Source organism: Giraffa tippelskirchi, chromosome 2, assembly GCF_054371585.1.
Source record: "Giraffa tippelskirchi isolate mGirTip1 chromosome 2, T2T-mGirTip1v1.2.pri, whole genome shotgun sequence".
Taxonomy (NCBI): Eukaryota; Metazoa; Chordata; class Mammalia; order Artiodactyla; family Giraffidae; genus Giraffa; species Giraffa tippelskirchi.
The window spans coordinates 220,246,658-220,267,672 of NC_137276.1; the positions used below are offsets into that span (position 1 = coordinate 220,246,658).

Here is a 21,015-nt window from a genome sequence, read left to right on the forward strand (position 1 = left end):
TGCTGTTCTCACTGTGACACTGGAGGGGCAAAATTAGCTCACAGAGCTATTAGGGGGTGACCAGAAAAACATAAAACAATCATACTGGTACTATGCCCAACATATTCAACAACATTTCAGATTTATTTAGAGTTATTCTTTTTATCCAACAAAAGAAAACCATGTTTAAATCCTATTTTCCACTGAGAAATGGAATATGCAGCACATTTTAAGTACACTGCAAATGTTTTTACAACTCTGCTCAAGTTTCATCAAAGCGAATACCTTGAAATTTGTCAATCTGTGATGGAGGCATTATATGAAAATGAATAAAGAGCAAAGTTACTATTTAACTTCTGAGCCAGAACTTTTGAAGAGGTAAAGCTTCTTAAGGCAGGCCAGAAAAAGCATTAAAACTTACTATCCAGCCAAATAGAACTTTGGGAGAAAAACATCAAGTTAAAAGAAAAACATCAACAGCAAGTCAATAGGAAGGAATGATAGTAAAACCTCAGTGAGCTTTGTTTAGAAGATAAAGTGAGATGAGACCCTTTGGACTCCAGGAAAAGCATTATCTTCCTTGCTACATAGAAGAAGAGACTTGTGTAAAGCAGAGAATGCTTAGTGGATTGATGAAGGTAGAAGACTGTCAACAGATCTCTGAGGCATCAAGAATGCTTTCCAGATCTTCAAAAGTACTGTTTGACGAATCTTTTTGTGTTTTGTTTTTTTTTCACTGAAAATCACAGACTGTAGCACTGGGCAACTAAATATTAGCTGGGAAGTATTTAACATGCGTGGGTGCCTGTGGCATGGGTTGACACTGTTTTTCCCCAAGTCAAAACAACTCATCACCTCCCCATGGATATGTCACTGACACCCTTTCAACCTCCCTGACAGATGACTTGTGAAAAGAAATGGACAAGGCAATTGGAAACTGGCTTGCAACAAAGGAGGCTTCAAGATGTGGTCCCTCTTTATTTAAGCTCAATGTACGTGTCTCATGCTCAGTCATGTCTGACTCCTTGCCACCCTTTGAGCTGTAGCTTGCCAGGCTCCTCTGTCTGTGGGATTTTTCAGGCAAGAATCCTAGAGTGGGTTGCCAATTCCTTTTCCAGGGGATCTTGCTGATCCAGGGATCAAACCCTTGTCTCCTGCATTGCAGGTGGATTCTTTACCCACTGAGCCATCAGGGAAGCCTATGAAGCTCAATATCAAAGTATAAAAGTTTTAAAAATGTATAACATATTTGCTTGACTATTTAAAAAAAACATATTCAGCTCTGTGGTTTTCCCTTAGAGGTCATTTGGAGAGGAGCTGTTCTTGCTTAAAAAAAAAAAAATGCTTTATCCAGATTTGCCTTTTACTTATGACTTTAGTGTTCTCAGCATTAGGATTTGTTGCTGCATTAGTTTCTAATAACACTGAAATCTACAGTTGATCAATTTCATCTATATGTTGGCATGTCATTTGGCGATAAAATAGATATAGACAGCACTGCCAAATGGCAGACTGCTGCCAGGGAACAAGAATAAAAAAATCAAAATACAGTTTGATTCTGAGTCTCACGATATGAAATATTTAAGATCTAAGTAACAATGGGTTGGATATACATCTTTCATCTAAAAAATGTGTACAATTTGGGGAGAGGTGAGCAAGGACATTGATCAGTCTTTTAATACTGTTTATATTGACCTCTAAAAGTGTTCAGTCTATTGCTGACTTTTCTTAATCTCTATTACATTTATTATCAACCATCTCATTACATATTTTAAGATTTATCTTAGCCTGAAATCCTATCTGCACTTTGCTGCCAACATTTTGTCTATTTATTTTGCTCCATAAAATTGCTGGGTTCTTTTTTCCTTTTCTTTCCCCATTCCTTTTCCTTCCTTCTTTCCTTTTGTCTTAACATTCTGTGTAAAGACGATGAAAATGTGTGCATATTGCAAATTTGTTTTCACTATCCACGTTAAATTAAATGCTTTAAGTAAGGTGAAAAGTTATAAAAAGTAAGACTCAGTGATTTGCGATGAACAAATAAAGGGAATAATATGGTCATACCCCATGGCCATAAAGTACACTTTTGGGTGATGGAAGGTATGCCAGGTCTCCAGGAAATGGAGCAGAAAAATCTTTCTTTTTTATATCTGACTGGTGTCACTGTTTATCTTTCATATTAATGATTAATTAAAATTATCAGATGAAGGTCAGTTGTTCTTTTTCTCCCCCCCTGCCCCGCCCCATTTCTAGCATTGTAGTTATTTCTGTCTTCTCTTCCTTTTTAATACACACAATGAAATTAAGAATTGACCCAAATAGAGAATTCCCTGGCGGCCCCGTGGTTAGGTTTTCATGCTTCCACTGCCAGGGGCCTGGACTGGATCCCTGGTCAGTGAACCAAGGCCTGCAAGCCGAGTAGAGTGGCCACACGCACACACACATACACACAAAAAAAATGGCCCAAATATTCTTGGCCTAGGAGAAATAAATTAATATTCTTAATGAAACTCATTCAAAGAACCCTCATAAAACTACAAACTCTTTTCTTTATCATCATCTCTCTGGTCTTGCAACTCTTCTTTGAGGTCTTTATTTGAATGTCTAACATTAAAAGAGACACTGATGCATCATGGGTTCAGTGATGGTAAACTAACTTTTTGCTTGTTGTTTAGTCCCTAGGGCATTTCCAACCCTTTTGTGACCCTGTGAACTGTAGCCTGCCAGGCTCCTCTGTCTATAGGATTTCCCAGGCAAGAGTACTGGAGTGGGTTGCATTTCCTTCTCCAGGGGATCTTCCTGACCCAGGGATCAAACCTACATCTCTTGCATTGGCAGAAGGATTCTTTACCACTGAGTCACTTGACCCAGTAGTTAGTTGCTCAGCCTACAGCCCTCAAGGCTCCTCTGTCCATGGGATTCTCCAGGCAAGAATATTGGAGTGGATTGCCATTACCTTCTCCAGCAGACCTTCCCGATCCAGGGATCAAACCCAGGTCTCCTGCATTGCAGGCAGATTCTTTACCATCTGAGTTAAAGGGAAGTCACTAGGGAAGCCCTTAAACTAACTTGAGCAATGACAAAGGCACAGACATTACTTGCTGGCCAAGGTAATTCAAGAGATCTGTTTGTGAAACTGTGAGAAGCATTAGTACACCGTTCAGCAGATGTTATGCCAGGGAAATTTCAATTAAAAATTCTCTGTGTTTGAGGATGAAGCATAGCTTTTTAAACAGAGGTCACTGTGGAGTTAAATTCATGTCTTACTTGTAGACTCTGTTAAAAACACATTTACTGTGAAAAATCAAGAGGCTACCATAGTGGGCTTTGAGTTTTATAAGATGTTAAAAGCCAAATGTTAAGATCATATTGCAACCTCTACTGTCTATACTTACAAAAGATTAAGAGAATGGCTTTTTAATACCACTTTTTCTCCAAAGTTGTGTGTTCAGTAAGTGGCTGCTAACTTAGTTCTTTAAATATGAATTTTTCAAAGGTGTCTATAGCTTTTCCTTAGCAGCCTGTGTCTTAGGTGTGCTTGAGTTATATCTGCTTAGGCAGTGGCACACTTTCTCATCACCTGGTGTTGGGGACTCAGGGATCCAGAGGACACGGCTATTATTTTTGGCTTCAAGATTATTAAGCATTTGAGAAAGGAAATTTAATAACTTGCTTTTGCTAAGCAATTTCTCTGCCAGTGCTTACCTTTATTTTTGAGGATCATACTCCTAAGCCAATTTGCCTAGAGCTAGGTTGTATAAACACTGCAGAAAGTTACAAGTATCTTGGCCAGGCTGGGGTTGTGGGTGGGGGGGAGGTCCCCCATAAGACATGACTTCTTCCTTTCTGAATCGCAAATTTGCAGACCCAGTTATTTTAGAGTGTGCAAACTGAATTTTCAATCATAACCTAATTGCTATGTATTTCTTGTTGGAACTAAATCAGAAAGCACTCAATATTAATAAATTTAAATTTGGTAGTGGTAGAGTGCTACACATGTCTAGCTACTTATGGCTAATTATTTTAAAAACAACTCAAATGATACAAATCAAATTGTACTCTAAGAACTCATTTCTTCAGCATTGCTGGAGGTGGGAAGGAGACAGGTAAGCAATTACATAAATGGATTTTGTAGGTACTCTGCATACGTGCGTGCTAAGTTGCTTAGTTGTGTTCAACTCTTTGAGACCCTATGGACTGTAGCCCACCAGGCTCCTCTGTCCATGGGATTCTCCAGGCAAGAATACTAGAGTGGGTTGCCATTCTCTCCTCCAGGGGATCTTCCTGACCTAGGGATAGAACTCGAGTTTCTTATGTTTCCTGCATTGGCAGGTGGGTTTTATTTACCACTAGCGCCATCTGGGAAGCCAGGTACTCTTTAGGGACCACCTAAAAATTGTATCAGTTTCGTGAGAATACCTACTTAAAAACAGAAATTGCTTTGCTACATATTATACTAGGTTCTGAGTTTAATCTTCCAAAATAACTGAAAATCATTTCTTTTCTGAGTATCAATTATTGTATTCTGCTGAAATACAGGTACATCGAAGGATCACAGTGGTATAAGAGTTTTTGACCTGGAAATTAGTGTCAGATCACTATGCTTTTACTGTTTGAGGGCTACCATTTTACAGTTGGTTTCTGGTTTCTCTCTCATTGTCAAATGATTTTACTTTTTGTTCTCAGCTTACTTATCTGAGGTGCCCTATGCACACAAACGACTTTTATTTTTGCTCTAAACTGTTGGTTGGTTTGGTTGGTTTAGTCACTAACCCGTGTCTGACTCTTGCAGACCCCATGGATTGTAGCCTGCCAGGCTCCTCTGTCCATGGGATTCTCCAGGCAAGAATACTGGAGTGGGTTGCCATTTCCTCCTCCAGTGGATCTTCCCAACCCAGGAATCGAACCCGGGTCTCCTGCATTGCAGGCAGATTCTTTACCGACTGAGCTATGAGGGAAGCCCTAAATTGTTAGTGGCCTAGAAAAGAACAGAAAAACAGTAGAACCATTTCATTCCTACTGTATGCAAATGAATGGGCTCTGCATGCAAGTAGTTCCCTATGAGTAGATGGAAAAGGAAGGTTTGATGATATGGTTTCATGACATCAGCTTAGTCTTCTAACAAAGATGTGTGTTTGTTTTGCTTTTGTTTGTCTTTCCATTGTCTTGGGCTTTGATGGTCCCCTTGATTCTCTCCTAAGCTCTGAAGTTGAAATATCAGAACCGCCACCATCTCAAAATCCCACTGACTAATTCCTATCGCCACACTCTCAGTTGAACCGACTTAAGTCAGTTTTAGGTTGCAGTCTAAAAGTTTTTAATGTATTTAAAATGACGCTTAAATGACAGTGCTACATAGAGTATTGTAGCTTCAATTCTGTATCTGTTTTTCAATGAATGCTTCCCCAGTGCTCAGTGGTAAAGCATCTGCATGTGACACAGGAGACTCGGATTTGACCCCTGGATCAGGAAGATCCCCTGGAGAAGGGAATTGTTACCCATTCCAGTATTCTTGCTGGGATAATCCCATGGACAGAGGAACCTGGTGGGCTATAGTCTACAGGGTTGCAGAGTTGGACATGACTGAGCATGCATAGGTTAGGTTTGAAATGAATATAATTGATCTTGCCACTGTGTCACAGCTACAGTGCCTTTCCTAGACTCTCTTCATAAAATCAGTTTTCTTTTGGTGGGTGGAGCAGGGTTGAGGGGTTAGCTAAAACACAAAACTGCTTACTCAACATTCAAAGGTGAGAGAATCTAGGTCTGATGAAACAAATGAATGAATGACTATATTATGAGAATTTCCTGTTCAACAAATGTTGGTAATGAAATTTATTTATTTACTTAACATATAGATGGGAAAGTTAGATAAGATTTTCTTGGTGCAAATGAATGAAACCTATTTCTAGTAAAAGTACGGTTTGGTGGTTATCTACCAGGAGATTCTTTGGAGCAGATGCAGAAAGATGTATAAAATTTGCTGCAAAAAATTTAAAAAATCTGAGTGTAGACTCTTTTAAATACAGAAATGAGATTTAGAACGTGAAAACAATATTGGAAGCATCTTTACTGCATGAAAAGTAGAATCATAAATTCCATAAACATGAAATAAATGAATCATTCCAGAAATATGGCAATAAGGAACAAGATTTTGCACAGCATTGTAATTAGCTGACCTAATACTTATATAGGGAAAAAAAAAAAAAAAAAAAACTTGGTCCCATTTTAGCCATAAGTATTTGCTGCCTTAGCAACTAAATCTGTTCATTTAGTGATTCAAAGTTTAGCTCAACCTTTTGGAATGTGTAATGTGGGATTCTAAAATAAAATATTAATGTTATTCCATATTCACAAAAGCTGGAAAAAAAAAACAGTAAAAGTAATATTAAGAGTGGAAACTAAGATTCCACCTAAGAAGAAATGTTACTAGATATGGATTTGATCAATGTAGGTAGGCAGATAATTAGGTAAGCATTCACCTCAGGACTCTCTGCATTTACTCAGCGTTTTAAACTGAGCTAACTAAGCAGAAAATTACCACTTTATTATTAGTCTAGGATAAACCTAATACATTGATTCTTGAAATTGTTTCTAAATCTTTGAAATAATTAGGCCATCTTTTCAACTAACAAAGAACATTTATTTTGTGTTAAGGGAAATTTTAAAGCAAGCTGGGTAGAGATTGTTTTCAGGAACAGGAAATTTAAATAGTCGAAAGTAGCTAAAGCATTATCAATTCACCATTCACACATAGCAAAAATGAGTTGGTGAACATTTTGGCTATAAGACAAAACAAAAGGCTGTATAGTAGAATTTCTTTTTGTCTGAAAAGAACTGAATTTACTAATTGTTTTGTAATTATGTAGCCAAAGCTCAAGATGGCAAACTCACTAAGAAATTACCAAAATATCAAGCCATAACTGCTGTGGAACTAGGGAAAAACAGTTACCCCAGATTCTCTTTATCCAGCTTTGAACCATATCCTGAGATAAATTTGTGAACAATTATCATGATCAAGAATTTCTGTCTCATTTACTTCAACCATCAGTTTTAGAAAGAAATAAATCTTAAGAGGAAAGAAAAAGGAATGGGAATATGTCCATTTCGGGGGCACAGTGGGTAAAGAATCTGCCTGCAACTCAGGAGATGCAGGAGATGTGAGTTCAGCCCCTGGGTTGTGAAGATTCCATGGAGAAGGAAATAGCAACCTATTCCAGTCTTCTTGCCTGGAGAATCCCATGGACAGAGAAGCCTGGTGGGTTACAGTCCAAAGGGTCGCAAAAAAGTCCATAGTGTCAAAGAGTAGGACAGGACTGAAGTGACTGAGCACGCACACATGTAATCTAAGAAACGTGAACTCTTGGTCTCTGAAAATCTCTTCCAAATTTAACTCATCTATTCGCTTGCGTTTCCAGTATTTTAAGGTAACAGGGATGCTAGGAAATTAGCAGTAGCTTGTTTCAAAGATTACTTCAGGGTCAGAACTTATTATTTCTAAAAACTGTGACTTCCTTGGTATTTTGATATAATTTATAGCACTAATCCTAGATTTAATAGACCTTAATAAAGTATGCTGTGCTCTTGAACTCCATTTAGAGGATAAAGCCAAAGATTTTCTTTTGAAGGTCTTAAACTGTTTTCTCACAGTTCATATTGATTTTCTATTTCTGTTTCTGCAGCTTTTGCTCCACTTTCAGGAAAACGGGCTGTCAGGATGAAGCCAAGTCTTGCAGTGAATGTAGATCTATAGAGCTTCCTTTCTTGGTTTTATGCCGCCATAAAGAGAATCTGACAGAATTGTCACCTACATTCTAACCATACCTTTATAATAAGCGTGTAACAAATAATTCTGAGAGCCCTATTAGTAACAGGGAAATGAGATATCTGCCAGCATTCTCACAGGAAGCTGGTGTGGTGAAAGAGGGAATAAAAGCCAGGCTTTCAGGGCACTAGCGAGGCCTTCTGTGTGGTCTCCCACACTGCTTCTCTTTGAACTTGGCAATTCAAAAGCAAAAAAGACCATAGCTATAATGCCACCAAGAATGTTAGCATTCCATACCAGTAGACAGACCCCTTTGTTCCTTTTTCTGACACTGTCTCAGCAACCATTGTCTTAGAGGGCAAGGTGAACACCAGGAGGATACAATGAAGTGTTGTTTCTGAGCCTGTGGAACGGTACCTACCGTGGCCATCATCCAGAAATTCTGTGATGGTGGCTGAGGTGCATTTGGACCAGGGTTTGGATGCGTCAATGCTGGTTAGGATGGAAGACATTAAGCGCTTATCTTCCGTGGAGCCGAAATTTTCTTCACAGAACTTGGAATCGTCATGGGAGAGGCCAAGCAGATGTCCTAAAAGACAGGATAGATGAATTGCAAATAATGAGCGATTTTTGCACGTCTACCTTTCTGTGGCAATTAAACTAGCACTTGACTCTTTTCCTCCCAATTGTACATGAGTTCATTTTAACTGCTTTTTCACACAGAGACTGGACTCCCCCCAGGGAAATTAAAGCTGCATGTCATCAGAGCGGTCACTTCTGGTGAACATTCTGGGGAAAACTGAAAAATTACACTAGACAAGATGTTCCCATAATCCATCTGGATCACACATGCTCAAGAATATGTGGAAACAGACCTTATTTAGAATCTAGAATTTGCAAGGCAACTGTGGGATTATGTCATAGTCCTCACGACATATTATTTTGAATGCTTGTTAATTTTCCATCTTCTGGGCTCAACTATAAGCCCCATGAGATCAGAGAGCATCCCCCCCACCTCCGACTCCCTGTCGGCCACTGCTGGAAAATCTATATTTAACTCAATGTTCTGCAAGTTACAAGCACTTAATACATGGTATTTGAAGGTCAAGGACTTTCATTTTCTTGGCCAAGTAAATAGGTAGCCATATAAGAGATGTCTAGAGGAGAAAAGAAAGAAGTGAACTTAGTAACTTTCTGGTTTCATGCAAATGTTAGCTTGCTTCACTCTTTCATTTCTGTTAGTCATCCAGTGAGTTGTGAATGTTTACTAGTTTCACAAGTAAATGGTATCTCTTGACGATATACCCATTTTCATTTAAGAAATGTCTGAAACACCAATGTGACTCTCACCAAATGTTAGCCCTTAGAGAGACAACAAATACTAAGAAGGGAAGTGACTGTCCAAAACCACTCAGTTAGGTGGTGTTTGTGCTTAAGTTTACCAAACACACTCTCTGTGACCCCACACTGGTGTTCCTGTTCTACCGTGCTAGGTATTATTCTACAGAGTACATAAGCCCATTTTTATAATCTGACTAAAATTTTCTTATTACATAAGATTGATTTTTCACATAGTCTAAAGGCATAATACATTCTTCAATACATTTAAAATATTGGTTTTTTTTTTTAGTTTTTATTTTTTCAATTGGGGGATAATTGCTTTACTATGATGTGTTGGTTTCCGCCACACAACAATGTCAATTGGCTATAAAAGTACACATCCATCCACTCCCTCTTGAGCCTCCTATCTCACTCCTATCTCACTCCTCTAGGTTATCACAGAGCATCAGCCTGAGCTCCCTGTAGTTACACAGCAACTTCCCACTAGCTATCTAGTTCACACACAGTAGTGTATATACGTCAACACTAAAATTCAGGACAACAGATTGGAACGACTCTAAAAAGTAAACAAGACATCCTAGTAGTGTTTTTTACAAAGCTTTTTAAAACCCTACACAAAACACCAAAAAAAAAAAAAAGTGGAAAATACCATAGAAAAGTGATTACTGCATTCTCCTTGGGTTCCTGAATACCAAAGGCAGGAACTTTGGCCACTCTGCCAAGAAAAAGTCCAGTGTGCAACAGTAAAATCCAACAGAGATGAAATTTTTCACGCCAAATTCCAACTACTTGGGGCCAACTTGTTAAATCACTAACACCTCATAACAAAATTGTCCACTGAGCAGCTGGTTGCTGTTGTGGTTGAAATTAAGTGGCCAGGGCTCGGTGACCTTCTAAGCTTTGCATTTTGATGCTATTTATACAGTTATTTACTTCAATAGCATTTACTCAGCTAGTCAGTTCTCTGTGGGAAACCCTCTTACCGCCACTCACGTTCTAGTTGGTCAGCAGCATAAACTCTCACTGTAGTTCATAAAATATCTTCCAAATAACATGCAAAAGAAGATTGGCAGGAGCTCATCCAAGTTTTGGGTGGTATGTTGAGTTTCACTGCGCCCACAGAAAAATAGTACCTTTCATTCATATTCTATTCAAAACTGCTAAAAGTTACTTAGTACATCAAATACTTGTTGAGAATGTAGAAAGTTTATCAGTGAACACTGTGGAATTAGTGTGGAGGTTTCACACTTCAGTTTTCCCCCCCTGGCATAGTAGAGAAAGTAGCCTAAGGGAAACTCTGTATTATGAATCTAGGTTTTATACTTCAAAAAATGTGATTTTTGCACTCTATTTCATAAGACATTTATATTTATTTAATGGAGCAGTGGTGGCTTAGACAGTAAAGAATTCGCCTGCAGTGCAGGAGACCTGGATTTGATCCCTGGGTCGGGAAGATACCCTGGAGAAGGCAATGGCTACCCACTCCTGTATTTTTGCCTGGTAATTCCACGAACAGAGGAGCCTGGTGGGCTACAGTCCATGGGGTCACAAAGAGTCAGACATGACTGACTGACTAGCACTTTCAATGGATTAATCGTCTTTTCCTCCAAATATATCTAGATAAAAGTACAGTTCATATGCATGTGCATTATTGCCTCAAGAGATAGTCACTTTATCTGGAGGCTAAATTTTAGATATTTGATTTAAATACAAGCTAAATTCATTTTGAGGGGCTGGGGAAACTACCTTGATTTTTTTCTTTTATACAGAATGGTGATGCCTATAATGCTAAATATCAATTATGAAAGCAAAGCAATTTATTTTAAGACACTCTGGTCTTTTTAAATGAATCTTTGGCAGACTCTTTGGCCTCTGAATTGCTAATTTATCAATGCAATAACTTGTTGCTGAAGATACAGGTAGACGGTCATCAGGAAAGACTGCAACTCTGGGCATGAACAAATCTGAGTTCCACTTTGGCAAGAGCTGAAAGGAGATGTGAATTTTATAAGATTTCCCAGAGTCAGTCAGAAAAGGACTACTTGCAGGTCAACTGAGAGAGACAGACTCCTTGGAGCGAGGATGAATGTTCTGTTCTCCATGAAGAAAGCCTGTCAGCTGTCTGGGAGAGGAATGGTCTGCCCAGGACAAGGAGAATCATGGGCAATGTGAAGACCGTTTCAGCACTCAGAGAAACAGGCAGTCAGTGCCACAGGAGCTGGATCCAGGGCACGGCGAGGGAGACCCATGTGACTTCCCTTCAGGAGCTGGAGAGGGATTGAAATGGAAGAACAATGTGTGGGACGTCTGGACGCTCTTCAGGAGAGACGTGACAGGCATACTAAAGGCTGTGGACAGCCAAAGAAATGGCATTTTCCAATACAATTCCCCTCATCATTAAGATAGGACACCTAACGTCAGTCTGATATTATCCCGTATCTTTGAGCCCTAGAAGGACAAGATACATATAAAAGCATAAGTTATTTTCAAGGGACACTCACTTTAGAGACCACACACTTATTAACAAAGAAAAGCCTGGAACCTAGGAAATTTCGAATGTTCTGTAGCAACTGACAACAACACATTTTAAGTAGATGTTGTGAAGGGCTTGACCAGAATTTATCATGATATCACTGATGGCTTTTTCCAGTGAGAATCTTTTCTTAAATCATCCAATGAGATGCGTAAAATGATAGGTGTGGATTGGAGATTAAGCCTTTTGCCACAAGCAGCCTTGAGCAGGATTAGTGAAGCTGAGATTTAAACACACGTGCCCCAGAGGATAAAACAGTGTCAGAGAAAATGTTGACATCTCCTAAAATAATGTACTGTTTCCATCAAAAGGCTTTTTTATGATGAGTTTTTTGAGCAATGCAAACCAAAGTTAGTTGAAGGGTGGGCTTCCCAGGTGGTGCTGGTGGTAAAGAACCTGCCTGCCAGTGCAGGAGATGGAAGAGACACACGTTTGATCCCTGCATCAGGAAGATTCCCTGGAATAGGAAATGGCAACCCACTCCAGTAATCTTGCTTGGGAAATTCCATGGATGGAGGAGCCTGGCAGGCTACAGTCCATAGGGTCTCACAGAGTTGGACACGACTGAAGTGACTTAGCACAAGATCGCGGAAGAGTCAGGGAGATAGGATCCAGAAGCCACAGAGAACGGCAATTCTTTCCCTTGGAAAGAGAGAGACATTTCTTTCTCTAGGCCAAGTATGGGAAAAGAGTGAAGAAGATTCAAGGCAGTTTTGAAGGGTAAAGGAAGAGATTTGAGGAAGTTCTTCCAAGCTCCCTTACTAAAACAGGATGTGAAAAATCCTGGTGAGGGAGCAAGGCTGATATGGATTAAAGACCATAATTCAAGATCTGGGTTTAAAGGAGAGGTTCCAAAGTCTTGCTTCAAGGAAGCATTAGCATTTGTATTTGGAACCATTTGGAATCAGTAGATGTACAAAGGATTGAAGAGCAGTTTGTTTGCCTTAACTAAGTTAAGCCACCTTCTTTACAATACTATCTTTCTTAGTGAATCTTTAATTCTTGAGTGATGTAATTGGAAGCCACTTCTCATGTAAAATCCTAACACAGTTACAGATGAAACGCTGTTAGGCAGTGGGTGAGTTTGTTAATGGCATTCATACACTAAATTTCTTTAAAAAGTATCACAGAAGTCAGAGTGAAATTTACAGTGATGCAGGGGTCCAATTCATTATTTTCCCAAGTGATGTAGCCCTTACAACTGTATCTTGATGTTTGAAATCACTAGTAAAAATCAAGGTGTAAATTATAAGGGCTTCTGTAGAAAATACCCGTCTATTCTTTTTTTTTTTTTAATTTATTTATTTTAGTTGGGGGCTAATTACTTTACAATATTGTAGTGGTTTTTGCCATACATTGACATGAATCAGCCAGAAAATACCCATCTATTCTTAATAGATATTAAACCATGTCATAAACATGACAGTCCTGCTAATGAGTGCCCATCACACAAAGTAACCTCAGAAAGGAGTTTATTTGAATTATGCCAAGGAAACGAGTTTCGGGTAAATTATGTCAAAGCAAAGTCTGTAGGGTAAGAGTCTGAGTTATAAGTGTTAGTTCAGAAACAGCAAACTATTAGTCACCTGGTAATTTTTTTGGACAGCAATCATTTTTAAAAATTGGTAACTAGGCAGTATTTCATTAAATAAATTTCATCTTGGATATTCACAATGTCGATTTTAAAAAGCATCTTGCCTCCTTAAATTCACACATGAATTTGGTGTCAGAAAATCTGAAATAATGGACACCCTGGTGAAGACACATTACTTTACAGGAAAATGTTGGTTCAGCTTCTTATTCAACTCAGGTATTACTGTACAACCAGGGCTGATTTATAATATTAACCTCAGGAAGGAAATTGGGTTGTTTTTCTAAACTTTGGTCTGTAAATTAAACAGAACTTCAAGCTCTTGTGTCCTGACCCCAAACTGGCCAATAGGCAAGGGGCCACAGCACCACATCCTAAAAAAATGTCACAAGAAGCTCTGTCATGCGTTTACTTAAGAAAGCCCCGCTCATGAAGCATCTGTTTCTTAATGAGGTCATGTTTTTATTTTTACCTAATTTTCCAGCTGGGATTAATAAGGTTCAGGAAGGTCTTGCCAGGGGTTGAAAAGGGAGTGAAAAACTCACAGGGAATCAAGACCTAAAATCCTTGGTGAAGGAAGCCAGGAGCCCCAATAATTGGATCCTACACATCTATTCAAATGCAAATCCTTAAGAGAAGTGATAGAACTCTTAAACTCCCATTTCAAAACATTTGTGTTAGTTACCCAGTCCTGTCTGACTCTTTGTGACCCCATGGACTGTAGCCTGCCCAGCTCCTCTGTCCATGGAATTCTCCAGGCAAGAATACTGGAGTGGGTAGCCATTCTCTTCTCCAGGGGATCTTCCTGACCCAGGGATTGAACCCAGGTCTCCTGCATTGGCAGGCAGATTCTTTACCATCTAAGCCACTGCTGCTGCTGCTGCTGCTAATAGGGAAGCCCTAAACACAAATGCTAAATGTTATATCAATAATGTAATTTAAAAGGAAGAAAATAAATTTTTTTCACCTTGTAAATAGCTGTGTCAATATCTTTTTGATTCAAATTCAAGACTATCTTTCAAAAGGGACGCTAACAAGCCATTCTAGCATAGTATCCAAATATTGGGCTCTGGAGCCAGATAAACTGGATTTAACTTTTCTCCAAGCGGTATACCTAGTTGTTGACCTTAGATCAGTTTAGACTTCTCTGCATGTCAGCATCCTCCTTTCTAGGGTAACTCATTAATAGTACCCACCTCACAGGATTTTGTGAGGCTTAAAGGATATAAAAGTTGCAAGTGCTTAGAAAATGTGCCTGACAAATATAAAGGCCCAGTGATTGTTACTGAACTTTATTGTTCTCAGTGATATCTTGGGTTTGTTATAATTTTAACTTTGAGTAGTCTAGCCTCACGTAGTTTTTGATAAATTCTGATTACCGGATGCTAGATTACTAGTGTCTGATTAGTAGACACTAGATTACTAGTGTCTGATTATTAGACACTCAGTTTGGGAGACAAGGGGAAATTTTCTAATCCTAAGAAGGAAAAAAAAATTACATGTTGTGTGTGATATATTTATTTTATGTCACCTTCAACTTGTTGGCTTTCCATACCCATGGCAGACAATCTATAGGCTTTCCCTAGAGAAATATGAATTGGGATTTGATTTCAAAACAAACCAACTGATACTAACACTACATCTTTCAATGCTGCCTCTGGACACGGAGCAAAGACCTATTCCCACCTTTCATCTGGGGGCCAAGAAAGACACAGTGTGGCACTGCTCCAAACCGGACAGAAAAAAAATGCTCAGTTCATGTTGATTAAAGCTATGGGTTTTGAGGGTAAATACCAAGTTTAATCCTGGCTTCCTTTCACCTCACATCTCACAGCCAGTCCTGACATCTGATTCTGTGTATTTGGCTTTGGTCTATGGTGTTTCCAGGGCCTCTGCAGCCTTTCAAAACATGGCCTCGTTTAATCTAATCGATGGCAGGGGCAGAGTCACACGCAGATCAGCAGACCAGAGCACTCGCTCCAACCGCAGCAAAACACAGGCAGCCATACTGTTGTGTCTCCACCACTTCCTAAGTTTCCAGCTGACTCTCTGGCCCTGACTCTTTGAGCTGCCTGATTTTAGCTTAGGAAGCATTTTTGGAGTCTTTCATGATGGAGAGATTCACTTAGCACATTTTATAATTAACCACTCCAAGGCAGAGCTTCAGCCTGTTTGCAAACTATGGATTTCGTGAGTCTAAATAAAATCAGATGGCTCCCCTAGCACATTAGAGGCTGGCCCAACATCAATAAAATTATTATGTTGGAGAACCATGTGTATAGCAGGTGAAATCATTATTACAAGCCCATAATAAAAGTTTGACAAGTTAAAAACATAAACTCCAAATGTAAACTTACATTCACTTGAAACTTGCTACAGCTCACATTTGGATTGTAAAACAGCTATAGTCATGTTCTTACCTCCACCCATAGTCCAGGGATGGGAATCATGCTCTTGATAGTTTAAAAAGCTTTCTCAAAGATCCTAACATTACTTGATATTGACCTGTCCATAAGATAGCAAGAAGGCAGGCAGTAAGGCAATTTGTTACTGCCTAGACAGTGTCTAGATGCATCAAAATCTATTTTCCAGAAAGCTGTATTGACATCAGTGTACTACGTGTCTCCAAAATCTGGCTTTCTGTTGGGAAGGAACAGGAAAGCAGGAAAAGAGAAGTATTCCCATTCACACGTGGCACAGAAGCATCACTTCTCAGAACTGTTCATTTAAGTCACCTCATTATGACTTTAACATCATGGACAGAAAACGTACAAGATAAAGACTTAAGGCTTGCCTCTGTCTTACATGATAATTCTCAATGTAGGGATATGTTTCAATGCACCGAGTGAAAGAGTGAGTGAAAGTAAGTAAAAGAATAAAAAAAAACTTTGGGGGGCTTTCCTGGTGACACAGTGGTTAAAGAATCCACCTTACAATGCAAGGGATGCAGGTGGGATCCCTGGTCAGGGAACTATGATCCCACATGTCTGCAGAGCTACCGAGCCTGCACACTCCACAGCCTGTGGACCCTGATGAAAGATCCTGTACGAAGAAACCAAGACCCAATAAACAAATATATTATCAAAAACGAACAAAAACTTTATATTCAACTCTCAAGACTGTGAGTTTTAAACCCTTACTTTATAGAAAGAGGAAGTAGTGACTAGAGCATGCCACGAGAAACTAAACCAGTTAATAAAAGTGAACTTATTTGCAGAGTACATCATGCGAAATGCCAGGCTGGATGAAGCTCAAGCTGGAATCAAGGTTGCTGGGAGAAATATCAATAACCTCAGATATGCACATCACACCACCCTTAGGGCAGAATGTAAAGAGGAACTAAAAAACCTTTTGATGAAAGTGAAAGAGGAGAGTGAAAAAGCTGGCTTAAAACTTAACATTCAAAAAACTAAGATCATGGCATCCAGTCCCATCACTTCATTGCAAATAGATGGGGAAACAGTGGAAACTGTAACAGACTTTTTTTTCTTGGGCTCCAAAATCACTGCAGATGGTGACTGAAGCCATGAAATTAAAAGACACTTGCTCCTTGGAAGAAAAGCTATGACCAACCTAGACAGCATATTAAAAAGCAGAGACATTACTTTGCCAACAAAGGTCCGTCTAGTCAAAGCTGTGGTTTTTACAGCTGTCATGTATGGATGTGAGAGTTGGACCATAAAGAAAGCTGAGCGTGGAAGAATTGATGCTTTTGAACTTTGGTGCTGGAGAAGGCTCTTGAGAGTCCCTTGGACTGCAAGGAGATCAAGCCAGTCAATTCTAAAGGAAATCAGCCCTGAATATTCATTGGAAGGACTGATGCTGAAGCTGAAGCTCCAATTCTTTGGCTACCTGATGTGAAGAACTAAGTGACTCATTGGAAAAGACCCTGATGCTGGGCAAGATTGAAGGCAGGAGGAGAAGGGGATGACAAAGCATGAGATGGTTGGATGGCATCACCGACTTGATGGCCATGAGTTTAAGCAAGCTCCAGGAGTTGGTGATGGACAGGGAGGCCTGGCGTGCTGCAGTCCATGGGATTGCAAAGAGTCGAACACAACTGAGCGACTGAACCGAACTGATTCTTAATTATACCTTTCATAGATGATAGACGAAATCAAGTAGAAAAATCATGAGAACAGCCTGGAAATTTTCCCCACAGCTTATGTTTTGAGCACAGAAACGTATTTACCATACACGTGCAGCAAATTGCTCATTTTGGAATAGACTCAAGCGAATTCAAAACACTCTGGCAAAACTGAGGTTTCACGGCGACACTTTATCACCATATGTAGCCTGGATATAACCTCCAGATCTGGAAAGTAGTAAATGTCTAATAAAAAGGGAGGAAATTACATAGAAGGACAGAGTAGAACTAGAATCCCGAGCATAGTAAACTCAGGGTGATGGCTGCAAGCAACAATCTAAAAATAAAGCGCTGGAAACAGAACAGCGAACTCCATGACCCAGGAGCACACTGGCTGCGCAGGCAAAGCTCTGTAATCGTACACAGATGATTAGGAAATATTTTGTAAGGTTATCTGTGCTACAATTTTTAAGGCTCATACTTTATAACACGTGTTCGCAATATTTAGGTGAAAAGTGAAATTAAAGAATGATAAAGCAATTAGAAAACAAAATGAATGAAAGCCAGATTCCTTTATGAAAGGGAAATTAAACCCATATTCCCCTATCCCCAGACCTTACATTTCTCAGATTAGGCCATATGTGACACATAAAGAGAAATGAAGTAGGCACTGTTTTATTGGAGAATAAATTACAGAGAATTCTAAAGAAGTAAATAGAAATGACCCAATCAAGAAATTAAAAGGAACATGGAGTGTAGTCAGACATCAAAGATTTAGGTTTGACTTTTTGCAGAGAAACCCACATTTATCCCACATTATTCTCTTGTAGAACCATGTCCACTTAAGAAAAAAACTTATTGTACATAAATAGTTTTAATAAAACACTTGTTCTCATTAGCATCTGGTGTCCTACCTCTCTGCTGTATCTGTCTGTGTAATCTCTTGGTTTAGGAACTCAGGAGGACTGAGAAAGGTGGTGCTAGAAGGTTCTTCATTCCAATTCAGTTGCTTTGAGGGTCCATGAAGCCTCAAAGAAGCTCCATTTACTGCCACTGTGGTTTCTTTACAAAGAAACCTCCCAGATGCTGTCAATGTGTGAAAATAGATCACTAGTTGGACTATAAAGAAGGCTGAGTGCTGAAGAACTGATGCTTTCGAACTGTGGTGTTGGAGAAGACCCTTGAGAGGCCCTTGGACTGCAAGGAGATCTAACAGTCAATCTGAAAGGAAATCAACCCTGAATATTCATTGGAAGGACTGATGCGGAAGCTGAAATTCCAATACTTTGGCCACCTGATGCAAAGAGCTGACTCATTGGAAAAGACCCTGATGCTGGGAAAGATTGAGGGCAGAAGGAGAAGGGGGTGACAGAGGATGAGATGACTGGATGGCAACACTGACGCAATGGACATGAGTTTGAGCAAACTCTGGGAGACAGTGAAAAACAGGGAAGCCTGGAGTGCTGCAGTTCACGGGGTCCAAAGAGTCAGACGTGACTTAGCAATTGAACAACAACAAGAGGATTGAAGGAAGAAAGCCCATCCTTCATGGAATCTGGACTCTCTTTTTTAGAAGGTCAGGATTAGGGCTCATGATCTTATGGTGGTTGATGCCACAATTCCACTCTCTTGCTTATCCCTCATCATTCTTTAACCAGTCTTTGCCTACCAGGGCTTAGAACTTTCCTTATGGAACTTCTCCCATTCTGAATAATGGTGATTAATTACTGGTGTACTTTTTAAATCATCTCTGGGTAATTACAATGCTTTTGAGTATTTGAGCTCATTTTTCTTAGTTTTGCTGAAAAATCAGAATATTTCCTTGGGTGGGTCTTGTGTTTCTCTCACTTACTGACTTGTGCACATATAGATATATGTAATAAATATTGATGAAAGGCCAATGTTAGGCTGTATTTCTATCAGTTAGTTTAATAAGCAAGAGTGAGAGATAGGTGAAGGCATGATCCTAGCCCTGAAATTCAAATGGCATCTGTGTTTTAAAAATATTTGCAGCCATATCAGGTCTTCTAGTGCAGTCACCAGAGAGCCATGTCTCATTCATTATTGGTCTACCTTCTAGGGAAAAAATGGAGACTTGTTGTCTGAATCTCTTGCCTGAAATAAAACAGAGAACATGGAGACGGAGCTGGGACTCCATCTTGAAGCTAAAGAGGCTCAATTAACAAAGTGTTAAATTGGATTATTATCAGTGATGTTACTGGACAGTTACTTACATTAAGATATCATATTTGTGCTTTTTTATTTTTTTTGCCTAGGTGGTAAGAAGAGTGTCAGTTAAGAAAACTAAGATCATGATTAATACATAGTAATTGGAACTTAAGTACTGATTTCTATTTTACTGCTCTAATATACTAACTTATGCAATTGCACTTTTGATGTGAAGTCCCCAAAGAAAACAGCAGCCACAAATCAACATATTGTGAAATGTTCTTTCCCTACTAAAGTGGAAGAAAAGTTTTAATTTCTATTTTAAAATTACTGTGTTAGCTTAAGAAAACTACATCTGTTTAATAAAATACCGCAAAAAGTGCAATAATTATCAAACCATACTTTGCCCCCAAAAGGATAATGTTAAAAGGTGATACATCAAAAAGTAAATGAATTAGTTAATTAAAAAGCAAAACAGAAGTGTATATGAATATAAATAACAGCTGGTATCTATAACTTACCCTATTCAATGAAATAGGCACTATTATTTCTATATTTCAGATATGAAAACTGAAGCTCAGAGAGTTTAAATCATCAGACCAACAGGACACAGGCAGAAAGTACTTTAGCAAGAACTGAGCCCAGATGTATCTAACTCTAAAACCTAATTCTAAATACTAAATTAATTTCTCATATATCTAGTAGCCTTGGTCAGTGATTACAAAACACATATTCCTAATTGCTGGAATATTTGTCATATAATTTCCAGTTTCAGGATTGAAATGAGTTTCTTAATGTCACCAGGTAAGGAACACTTTTCAACCAACCCTGGTGACTGTTAGGTTTCGTTTCATTTGCTATACTCTTAAAAACAAGACTGGAATGGTGGCCATAAGCTATTGATCACCTTTGCCAGGAGTCAGTGTATCACTGACAGTGGAATAAAACCTGATGAATTTCTGTGTAAATTGATTCGCCCTGGATGAGTCCACAGAGTAACTTCTAAGACAAACATCTCTGCATTCCATTATCAACTGTGACAGATTTTATCTCATCAGGTCCTGGGTGGACACTTTACAAGACAGTGGCAGTAGTAACTTTCTCTTAAACTTTTAAATGGCACCAACAGAAAGGAAGTCTCTACCACGTGTGCCTAACTTTGGTTTCCGTCTGTCTTAGGAGTTAACCCTAAAAGTGCAAATGTAAACAAATGTAATCCCCAAGGGTTATCCGAACCAGGAGAAATCTGGAATTAATTGCCAAGTATGCTGGTTCCTGTTGCAGCTGTTACAAGTGTTTGATTTGGCCAGGGAAGAGAAAAGACGCTGCATACCAATTTCATGAGCCACGGTGAAGGCTGCATGGAGGCCATCGTCTTCAATCACCGCACAGCTGCGCTCGGGAGAACATATGGTCCCAACGTCTGCCATTCCCAGGGTGTCGCATGAATGATGCCCACATAAATCCTGCGCAGGAGAAAGAAAGAAATCATTAAAGTCAATTTACATCCAGAAGGAGCCACCTTGTAGAACCACTTGCTCACTCCCAAT

The 21,015-nt window shown here is 39.2% G+C and overlaps 1 protein-coding gene and 1 long non-coding RNA gene across 3 annotated transcripts in view; both read right to left on the minus strand.

The window, feature by feature from the left end:
- The window catches only part of ADAMTS5 (ADAM metallopeptidase with thrombospondin type 1 motif 5), a 51,273-nt gene that overhangs the window by 15,042 nt on the left and 15,216 nt on the right, over positions 1-21,015 (minus strand). For both annotated transcript variants that reach the window (XM_081557875.1, XM_081557882.1), the window contains exons 2-3: positions 20,799-20,931; positions 8,166-8,333 (exon numbers count right to left, since the gene is read on the minus strand). In XM_081557875.1, coding sequence (XP_081414001.1) covers positions 8,166-8,333; positions 20,799-20,931 — 301 coding nt within the window. The remainder of the gene's footprint in view (positions 1-8,165; positions 8,334-20,798; positions 20,932-21,015) is intronic.
- Positions 1,863-7,949, minus strand: LOC145532552 (uncharacterized). Its single transcript, XR_014073334.1, has 2 exons — positions 7,247-7,949; positions 1,863-4,801 (listed from the first exon to the last, which is right to left on the minus strand). It is a non-coding gene; the product is annotated as an uncharacterized LOC145532552 (long non-coding RNA).